At 40.5% G+C, this 11635-nt stretch overlaps 1 protein-coding gene across 1 annotated transcript; it reads left to right on the forward strand.

The window, feature by feature from the left end:
• Positions 1-632: 632 nt before the first annotated feature.
• Positions 633-11517, forward strand: LOC134749676 (protein sneaky-like). Its single transcript, XM_063684694.1, has 14 exons — positions 633-801; positions 1576-1695; positions 1973-2144; positions 2603-2740; positions 3328-3448; positions 4033-4161; positions 7669-7797; positions 8127-8378; positions 9334-9429; positions 9792-9908; positions 10506-10708; positions 10790-10911; positions 11058-11186; positions 11360-11517. Exons 1-14 carry the CDS (start codon positions 648-650, stop codon positions 11515-11517), a joined length of 2040 nt encoding a protein of 679 aa, XP_063540764.1. The 5' UTR covers positions 633-647.
• Positions 11518-11635: the final 118 nt, after the last annotated feature.

The raw sequence follows: 11635 nt of genomic DNA on the forward strand, positions 1-11635 counted from the left end.
CGAAGTGTGAATGTGAAGTTTAACCCTTAAATGCATGTTTTTTTCTTTATGCCCGAAATTATTATATGTGTCACATAATTGTTTACCGATTCTGGGAAAAATAATACATAAAATTAAAATATCGATTTTTACTGCTAAATCAGTGTTAGAAGTTACAAAGGGTAAACTAAGTGGGGTAAATCATAATTGTGAACACTGACCAGGAATATATGATCATTGTCAAGAGGGCGCTATTATTCTCATTTATATGGCAAGAGTTATACTGTTTAGATTATAGTCTGAACAATGTGGATTGGCAACTCGTTGGCAACAAAATCTAAATCCAAATATTCGGTGTTCATATTTTTTTATTGTCGGTTCTTCTTTTTTAAATAAACATGCATCAGTCAGTTACCCAAAGCCTGACGACTGACTCACCTTCACCTCTTCCAAAAGTAATGTTGAAGTTCAAAATGAACTGGCGTTGGCGTTCCGTTGACGCAAGAGTCGCATGACAGAGTGACGTTTTGCTATGGAAATTGGTTTGTTTTCTTTGACCAAATAGTGTAATATTTTATTATCTTAGAACCATACAGTGCTTTATTATTTAAAAATAGTTTTACGTAGGTACGTGTATATAAAACTATATTAAACGCTTTCATTTCAATATGGCAGTCGAAGGAATTGTGAAGTGCTTAAGAGCCTGTGTTGCTTTCTTCGGGGGTTTTGTGTTGGGGCAGCTGTACTATAACTTTATGCTGAGCGACTTGATGTCCTACGACGTGGGATGTGTTGTATCTATAGTTCTAAGTGTAACCCTTGGTTAGTCACTTCATATCTTCACTTGGAGTTTGCTTCGATAACCAGTTTTTATTATAGCTATAAGGCGCTATAACCATTTTTAATTTCGACGTATATGAGTAAGATATCCTGCTCTCACAACAAATAAACCTAAGCAAACACCATACAATTTTCTATCCATACAAAAATGTAGAAAATACAATTAAAAGTTGTACGCTAAGTGTGCATTGTCGCACCATACGTGAGTTGCTTTTAAAACTTACTACGTACGTAACCATACGTAGTACGTATACGTACGTGAGTTACTTTATACTTAGCTTGCAGATTTATAACCCTGCTAGACAAATGTCAACAATTTTAGGGTTTCGTAGTCAACTAGGAACCCTTACGGCCCGGCCACGACATCGCTTGGCGCGGCGGCGAGCAGCGGCCATAGGTTCGAGAGAGACACAGCGATCCGATCTTTCGTTCCCACCTATGGCCGCCGCTCTCCGCCGCCGCCGCCGCGCGAAGTCATGGCCGGGCTGTTTATGGTTTCGCCATGTCCTCCTGTCTATCCGTCCGCGGCTTTGCTTCCTGATCGTAATGTACATGATACTTAATATCTACTAAGGGTAACTACGGAATCCTACATTGAGCATGGCCCGACATGCTCTTGGCCGATTTCACACTTTCATGCTAAATGGACCACATTAAACAAGAAGACAATATGAGTTTATTTAAGTAATACTTAACAGTTTTTTAATAGTAGGTATTGCAATGGTACCAGGTACAGACTTCATAAGTTAATTTCAGGTTTATTAAATGTAGCCGCAATTCAAATACGATGCATTTCCTTCCTGACTATTCCTATGTACCTCGGCAAGGACGGGCGCCGCGTGTTGAAGGGACTGATACTGACTTATGTTGTTGCAGGTAAGCGCATACCTATGCTGCCTGTCCATTGTGGCGGAGATGTGGGGAATAGCATTGGTTTGTCAACTTGTCATCTCCGCTCCGCTGGATCACACACACACACACACATTTCCGCTAGTCTCCGCCTCAGTGGACAGGCAGCCTTACTCTAACCTTACCCTAACCTTTTCAACCCTAGATATGCGATACATTTTAGTTGACAATATAACCGCAAGCAAATCTAAAGCATTTTTCTGTTTCCCATTGTTGCTTTTTATGCTACATCAAAAACTTTCAGGGCCCATCATGAACATGAGTTTAAACGCTCGCGAGGTGGTGAGAGTATTCGCGTGTAGCAACGAGTTGGCCCATAACCTGTCCGGTGTGCGGGATGCACTGATCGCGCGCCCGCTGCGTCAAACTGTAGAGGGGATGGATGACGAGATCAAACAAGCTGCAGATACTCTGAAGTTCGTTTTTTTTCTCTAATATATAGATAAAGAGATTTGTTATTAGTAGCAGTTGCTTTGGATAAAAAAAACGGAAGTTGCAGTAAAAGGAAATTACAAATTGGCAACAAATGTAATTTCGATAGATCGGGTCCCAAATGTCGAATACCACCAACTACCAATGTTTGGCACCTCGCAACTTATTTTAAGGCATAGTCAATCTTCTACAAAAATAGGTTTCAATTGGTACTTTTCAGTGGCAGGCAGTTTAGAAAATAAGTAGTACAAAAATTAAGTTCCACTAAAGTTACGGGTAGGTAGGTATGGTTGTTGAAAGCTGACTCAACATCTCAGATGAGGATGGCTACATAATATATTCCTTCAAACTAAAATGGAACAGTTTGATATCAAGGCAGCGACGACTTAGAACTCTCAAGAGTATTTACTATAATGTTGATTTAATTATAATTATTCACCAGTTACTTCCAAGACGTGACTGCGCCAATAGAAAGCGAAATCGAACTAACCACCGAGCTGCATCAAAGCGCTGAACTGACGCGTACAGCCGACGATTTGATTCAAGGGAATCGCTCCGGTCACATCGAGTGCAAATACCAGTAAGCACTGTTATCTATAGGTATTTTATAACGTACGATTATCAACAAATGGCTGTGTTCGGCGCGCGTCTTACCTGAGATCTTACCAGAATCCACAGACCTGTCATCATTTTTATGCTAGAATCCAAGGAGTTTTAACCTAATAGTCATATACCTAAATTCCTTATTTAAATGGCAGGGCCAATGTTGCACTTTCATAATCAGCCCATCATCTCAAACGGCCAAGCCACAAATTTTGACTAAGGTGTAGAGTGTAAAGTTAGGGCTTGTAGAGTTAGAAGCTTGGCTCTACAAGAGATCGGGTAACTTTTTGGTAGTGCGAGCCTTGGCATTTTACATGAAAATGTTTTTGGTAGGATAGGTATCTGTTTCTGATGTATCTGAATAGCGTGAATGAATGAGACGAATCTATGCAGATCATCTAGCTACTTGGAAACACCTATTTGGAACACAACATGCCCAACTGATACTCGACCGAGAAAAGCTCTGACTGCAATACTAAATGAATTCTAAAGTAAATCTCGTCAAATTGTTATTGAGAAACCATAACTAAGAGTTAAAATATGCTCCCCTACATTGGCTTTTAGAATTTTACCAAAAGACCAATCAACTGAGGTGTACCAGAAAGAATATCTCAAGAAAACGGAATACCGCTGCAACAACGTCTTGTCTGCGGCCGTGTCGCGCAGCCAAGAGCAGATGTTACAGGCAAGAAATTTTATTTTCTCTTCTCCGCCCGCTGCGCTAAACGAAGTTGCCGCTTTCCGGCTCCGCGCGTCGATAAAAAAATAGTATACCTGCCTATATATTATTATATACACACCTCGGCCAGTAGATATTAAAGCCTTAGATCATATTTCCTGACCTCAGCTTCGCCTTGGCCAACAATGACATGTGATCCGACACGTTTCTTTCTTTACTGCCCTAGGTGTGTAACAGACTTCATGGAAAATGCGTGTAGAACGAAATCATGACGAACGGAACGGAAACATTACGACCGTTATACTTCATATCGTTGATGTTGCTGGTTATCTATCTTTCAAAGGAATTTTTATTAGAAAATCACCCTGCATTAAAGGACAGAACACATTATAGAGTCCACGTCCGTCTAAGCTAATTCTGCACTGACATAGCAAGGAACAGTGTGAAGCGCAATGATAAATGTGCGACTGGCACGTGATGTGCCAAGCGCGACTTTGCGACCCAAACATCAAGAGAGCCATGACACTGTCTCACGAACGTGTGCTAGAGGTACAATCTGTTGAATCTGTCTATAAGCTGGTTGATTCCAGACGTGGCAGGGGTGCGCCGACAAGCTGCCGTGGAACGTCGCGGCTGTGTTTTGCGCGCCGCTGATGACGCGAGCGGCACGTGACGTGCCAAGCGCGCTGGGGGCTGGCATTTGTGATAGCAGAACGCAGGTTTGCTCATTTTAACTTTATAATAAGCAATAAGTATTTCTCCAATTTTTTGCTCAAAGACCAACTGTAACGTAGGCGTTGATTATCTTTAATCTGAATAAAGGTATTTAATCTAAAAGAAGTGTTTCGTGGGAAAAATCAGTATACGTCATACATTAGGACATAAATAAAGGACAGTACATTAAGTTTACGATACCCTATACTACCCATAAAAAGGGCCTGTTCTAAAACTCAAGTCAGTTCTATCAAAAGGATATTATAAAAAGTATTCTATAGGCTTCTGATAAAGTGCAAAATGCTAAAGCAAAATTTCATAAACATACTTATAAAGTACTTTTTGCGGCTACAATCCGCATGCAACGTGTTGCATATGGTGCGTCCCGACGAGGTCTCAACAAATCCGAGAATAGGAAACAGGTGATATTTTTAACGTCGATTCTACGAAGTTTGGTCTCTTTTAAGGTGGTTCGACTAGGTTACCCAAAGCTTAAACCCCGCTAGATGGCGTCACTTTCGCAAATTTTCAGGTTTAATTTTTTTGTGGAATAGTGTTGGTATCTGTATACTTAAAAGAATGTTTAGCGCACTCTTTACATAAATATTGAACTATTATAATAAACATTGAATACTTCATTAGTGCAAAAAACACTTTTAAAGTCGACAGAGTGTTTCTGTCATGCTATTTCCTACTATTACTCACACATGCAAACAGTGTTTCCGTGATGCTTGTAGTAGACAATTTCATGCAGTGTAAGTATGCTGCAATGGCGTTGCGGTATGTTCGTGGAAATACGTGCCAGAGGATTCGGGTTCGAGACTGGTACGTCAGGGGTACTTTTTTTTGTCCTTTTTGTGTTATGTTTCTTATACCTTTTAGTCTTCGAATTCTTGTCCGATTCCGATATAACCGAAATATATTTCAGTGATATCGGAAACGGCTCTAATGATTTCGATGAAATTTGCTGTAAGGGGTTCGATCGAGCTAGGTCTTATCTCTGGGAAAAAGAGCATTTTGAGCATTTTACTTATGTTTTCTTTTTCTCCCAGATATTCAGTATTATTAATAAATTAGTTTATAACGTTTTATAAAAATATGTGACGTTTTGAACTAAAAGGTACCACATTGTCGGTTGTCGATTAGGTTGATTTCATTTTGAAGCTTTATGGAAATATGACAACAATAAGTAGGTACCCGTTTGGTTGAAAACGCCACATATATTGAAAACCTGACTTTCACAAGTCTCACCTTTTTGGGTTCTTCCAACTCAGAAAGGATGGAGAATACTGACGATTCTTAGTAGCACTAGCCCAAGGAAGTCCAGGTTTGTAAGTGTCAGGTATCAGTTTTTTTTAAAGCGCTAAATATAGTTCTACAAGTAAAGCAATCCCTTACTGCCCAGCCTCTATAGTATTTTTCAAACTGAAAGGGTACTTCGATGATAGATTTCATCTCCATACAATTCATAACCTAATAATGCCAAATGTTGCAAAATTATATTGAATTGAGATCTATCATCGTACCCTTGCAGTTTGAAATAGTTATTTACGATACAAGTGCGGAAAAGAGAAAATTCGAAACGAGTGGCTACAGATTAAAACACGACCGCAGAGTGTTTTAAATCGACACGAGTTGCGAATTACCTATTCGCACGTGTATCGTACAACGTTTTACAGTACATATGGCCCTTCAAACTTTCGACATATGCATGAAAAGTGCTCTTTACGCACTAGGGCGAGAAAGTTGCACCATATGTACTGTAAAATACTTTTTAGTACATATGGTGCTACATATACGTTACCGCCCTAGTGCGGTAATTAGTACAATACGTGCATATGTCGAAAATGTAGAGGGCCATAATTATGTACTGTAAAACGTTGTACAATACACGTGCGAAAAGGTAATTCGCAACTTGTGTCGATTAAAACACTTCCTTCGGTCGTGTTTCAATTTATCGCCACTCGTTGCCAATTTCCTACTTTTCGCACTTGTATCGTAATGTACTAATAATAAAGTAGTAATTGTAAAATAAAATTAAAACTTTTTTTATATATTTTTTTTGATTCAAGTAGGTACAGTGAGTTGGTACATTGCATGGCCTTCTAATTATAACTATTATAGAAAACGGGATATTTATCATGTTTATTTATATTATTTATTTCTCGATATTTTGGCCGGTCTTGCAAGACCAGTCGTTGTGGAGATCCCTGGGGAGGCCTATGTCCAGCAGTGGATGTCTTGTTGGTGTAGATGGATTCACACAACAAATGAAATAACATTTTTTCATATTTGTTATCCGTAGTTGTCCCTGTACCTGAAAGAAAATTAATATCATGATAGCACAAAATCTCTAATGTTATAGGAAGAAAGAAGAGGAAATGTTTTATTATACTTTATTGCAGTGAGGATGTCCTGATTTTTTCTGGCTAATGAAGGAAAACATTTTATTTCCAAGAATGCCTCTTCATTTTGCACAATACCTAAAAAAACCTAGAGTTAGTGACACATTGACTATTCGGCAACCAAAACAGTAATAATTACATTATATAGGTATTGTTCACTGCTTATATCTACCATTACGGAAGAAGTGAGAATTATTTTCTAAAAAGATCGGCACGAGAAAATTACAATGTACAATGAAGGAATGAAACTGTACCTACCTTACGAAACTTCACCATCATGAATTCCGCTTCAATTGAGTCTGATTTTTTCTGGATTTTCGCGGACCAGAACACCGATGATTTTTGTAACTTGATTTAGACGTTGCTATCATTTTCAATTTATACAAACAAATTGATGTCACAATAAACATGACCCTATGTGTCAGTGTCAACACTGTCAAATAAAAATGCACTAAACATGACGGCACTGCAAATCCTGCCAGGTCGGCCCAGGCAACGTCGCCAACGTCATAGAGTGGCAACGCCGCACGCAACGTATTTGTACACGACATTTGTGACACACACATACGTAAAATTGATGAAAAAATTACGTTGATTTATGTATGATTTCTGTATGAAACAAAGTTTTTCTATTAATTTAGCGCAAACGAATATTCGAAAGTAGATAAATGAGCAAATATTTCTGTAGTAATAGTGTGTAGTGCCTTAATTAAAGCAGATTGAATTTTGTATGAAAATCGAACCACCTTAATAGACTTCCGATTCCTATATTTTGCAAAATGACATCGTGGAGTGCGTCGTTGAATAACTTGTCTACACATTATTTAATACAGACTACACCGCAGGCGCAACAGAAGCGGCGGAATGTCTACTTATATTGTCCAAAATCGGTCATATTCATATAGAAATCGAACTTAGATATGTCGAAGTCGTCACTTCGACAAAAGAGATACAACTTATAAATTCCTGTCTGGAATACCGACGCTTCTGTGGAGACTTTATGTGCCTTATCTATTCTTGTACTTAATTAAGTAACCTAAGCGATTGCAGATAATCTAGGTTCCTAGTATTTAAATACTTTAACTAGTATTTTAATGTTCTTCGCAGATATCTGCAGGGTTAGGTGTTGGTTACGCGGCCCTCAAAGAAGCCAAGGCCGAGTTAATAAAAGGTCCCGATGAAATAGTTGTAAGCTACCAAGAACCGAATGAAAATGATGCATATGCTGATGTTCAGGTACTCAAGAAAATGGTAGAGGCTTGAGCATATGCACATAGATTCGTTGACTGTTTAAGATGCGGAAAGTATTAAGAAAAAAATTGTTAACTTGACAGGTTACGGTGGAAGGCGCGGCACGGCTCCATTCCATACCATACATTATGTTGAAAAACATGTAGCGCAGTACAGCGTCATCTATTTTAGCTGTCAAACCTAGTTCCTTTAGTTTAGTCACGGTTTTTTCTTTACATTTCTTCTATATCTATACCTAATCAAAAACATTTTGGTATGGATTTTCTGAAATACCATTTCTCGTGAGTGCGTTAAAAATGATATATGAGTTTCAGGCCGCGAAACAGACCGGCGACCGCGTAAAACAAGCCTTCGAAGAAAAATTTTCAGTTATTCAGAACGCCCTCACCGTAGTAAATGTGTGCCAAGCCATACTGTTCCTGCGGATAGCCGTAGCAGCACAAGCTTATCACGATTTGTTCCTCACGAACACCGACTTTGATAACGTGTACATCACCGACTTGTTTAGAAAAATCGAGAGGCGGAGGCTTATGAGGAGTCAGTACACGCTCTTGCCTTTGAAAAAGGTAATCGAATTTAAATAGTTTTGTATCTTTGGGTACGGTCGAAATATATAGACAGTGAATTTCCTTCTGTGCTAACTCTCTATTTAAGTTATTTTACAGTACATATATATGGTGCTACTTTCTCGCACTAGTGCGTCAAATAGCACTTTTCGTGCATATGTCTCAGTTGTCTCAGTTTAAAGGGCCATATGTACTGTAAAACGTTGTACGATACACGTGCGAATAGGTAATTGGCAACTCGTGTCGATTTAAAACCAGGGACCGGCCCGCTATCCCTTATCGGGGTTTTATAAGGGTATTGCATAAGGCTTAACTCACCATACCCTTTGCCAGACGAAACCCTTTGTTTTGCTTTTAAAAACCCTTATATAAAGCTACCACATTTGAGTAATCGGTAGCCCAAATACCCTTACAAAACCCTTATCATCCGCTCACCAACACCTTGCATATTGCTTATAAGGGTTAGCCTTATAAAGGGCTTCACTTTTAGTATATAAGCGTGCTAATTTAAGTCGTCTACCTTGTTCATAAAGCACACATTACTTCGAATCCGAGCGATCGACGGCGGCGTTCTTTGACTAGGCACGTATTTTCTTTCCTTTTCATACACTACCGTAGATATATACTAATCCTGTCTCTTTCACGCAAAGGGAAACCTTTATAAAAAGCGCTTAAAGATAAGGGTAACCCTTATTAAGGGCTAGCCTTATTTTTGGTTAGCTTTTCGGTAAGAGTTAGTCAAAGGTAGGGGTATGAATGGGCTTGCAGTTCAAAAGGGAAAGTCTTTCAATGTGTTAGCCGTGTTTAAGTGTCGCCCATTGAAAGGGTTTTATCGCGGAAAGGGTTGTCCGGTCCCTGTTTAAAACACTCCCTGCGGTCGTGTTTTAATTTATCGCCACTCGTTTCGAATTTCCTCTTTTCCGCACTTGTATCGTAAATAACTAAAATACCACAGATGGAGCGCAGTCGCTACGTAGACGTATACTCGCTAGCATACTCCACGGCAGACCGCCATCGGTTGCTGGCGCAGATGCTCAAGGTGCTGCTAGAAGTGGGTCATACTCGTACTTACTAGTTTGCCGCAATGACCCAAAATGAGTCTTGGCATCCAACACCAGAGCACGCCATTTTACCCGGTCCTGCGCGGATTCACGCCAGTTTTCACTGAAGCCGAGCTACCGGAGATCTGCCTACACTATCCGCCCAGAGGTGGGTCATACAGAGTTCTAATTCTGTTCCCGAATGTTAAGTATAAATACTGCAAAAACATGCCTACAATTTTGTAAGAGGTCAAATGTAGGAATCGTCGGAAGCGATTTTGCATGGCTTATACGATTTATTAAATTAAGCTCTGGCTGGCATCAGGAAAATAAGAAGTACCCATATTATGTTTTTTTGTTCTTTATAAACCAGGTGGTGACAGCTACCACGTTCGTGATGCTGGACCGGCTGTTCTATGAGGCGCTGGATGTGGTGAGCCAGCATGCTAGGGTGGAAGGCGAGTCTGGCACTCGGGATTTGGAGATTGAGGTTATTAGTATCATACAATATTCAGCTGACAGCCACCGGGAATATGTAGTATAATAATGTAGGGAATATTAGAGAACGCTAGGATATATTAATAATTCAGCCTATATACGTCCCACTGATGGGCAGTTTGCACAGGCCTCCTCTCATGCGCGATAGGGCTTGGGCTATAGTCCCCAAGCTAGCCCAATGCGGATTAGGGACTTCACATACACCTTTGAATTTCTTCGCAGATTTAGGTATGCGGGTTTCCTCACGATGTTTTCCTTCGCCGAAAAGCTAGTGGTAAATATCAAATGATATTTCGTACATAATAAGTTCCGAAAAACTCATTGGTACGAGCCAGGATTTGATCCCGCAACCTCCGGATTGAAAGTCGGACGTCAATGACGACATATCCACTCGGACACCACTGCTTCGGCCACGCTAGAATATAAACTCAAAATTATCTAAGCTTTGTTGTAGCTTACTCATCGACCGTGTGGTCTATAATAGTTAAGGATTTTTTAATTTAGGTAAAAAAGCCATGATTCGTAGCCAACACTGCTTGCCTCACCCTTGAACATGCCGACCATCTTTTACTTGCATTCACTAATCCAGGTGGAAGGGACAGGAATCGTAGCCAACACTATCCGCGCGATGATCTCGCACCTCCGTACAAGTCACGTGCAGGGCACGGCGACCAACACTTGCTTGCCTCACCCACGCATAATGCCAGCCATCTTCTATTTGCGAATCTACGGGGGATATCTTTGGGTGCTGCTGCTCCTCTGCCTCAACCCTTATACCTCGCGATTGAGAAGGTAATATTTAGTTTGCATCAAGTTTTTTGGTAGCTCTTAGAAAAATCTTTACTATACTGATCGGTATTCTCTCAACACCAGGCTGATCTGCAGCTACTTCTACCCGCGGCGCGAGAAACAGCGAGTGTTGCACCTCTACAATGACATCCTAAAGAAGCGCATTAAATTGGACGCCACTCTTCGAAGAAAGGCTGTCCAGGCAAGTTACATCCCACGGTGGGATTCCCACCTTAATTCTAAGCAGAGGCTATTGAATCATGTAATAAATTTTGAATTGATTTTATAGCGGTAAACCCTCATCGTATTTTCGTCTTTAACGTGTCCTGTACTTTTTTCGCTGTGCAGTCAGTACGGGCCCACTATCTTTCCGGCGAGAGTCTCCTGCTTCGCTTCCCAAATATTTTGGGCTGGCTGCGGCTGTTACCAGCGGCCAGAATGGCTTGCTTGATCTGCGGCGAGATAGAACCCAGGAATGCTAGTAAGGTCACAATTTATATACCTAGTACCTATGAAGTAGTAAGACGTGGTAAGAAGAGCGCAGTATGATCCAAACCAAAAATACTGCGCGGGCCTATTGATGGGCACATCTTAATTCTTGCACAGTAGATAGACATTACAGGTTTATGGTATCTCAAATTATACGTATTTTAGAAAGCGGGTGGAAGGCGTGTGACATTCCGAAGTGTCCGTTCCTGTACTGCGGGGAGTGCTGGCTCGAAGTCCGCGGACGCTGCCTCGCGTGCGACCCCAACCTCGCCGAGCTGAGTGACCAAGACTCGCTCAGCGACGATGAGTTACCCGTATATTGATGGCCTGACGGAAGTATATTAGTCAGGATTTGCACGAGCAACCCGTATAGAGCGTAAAGGCTACCATTATGTGGTGTCTGATGTTTTAACAAACCATAACTTAGCAAATTTATAATTG

The sequence above is a fragment of the Cydia strobilella genome, chromosome 18 (genome assembly GCF_947568885.1).
Source record: "Cydia strobilella chromosome 18, ilCydStro3.1, whole genome shotgun sequence".
Lineage (NCBI taxonomy): Eukaryota > Metazoa > Arthropoda > Insecta > Lepidoptera > Tortricidae > Cydia > Cydia strobilella.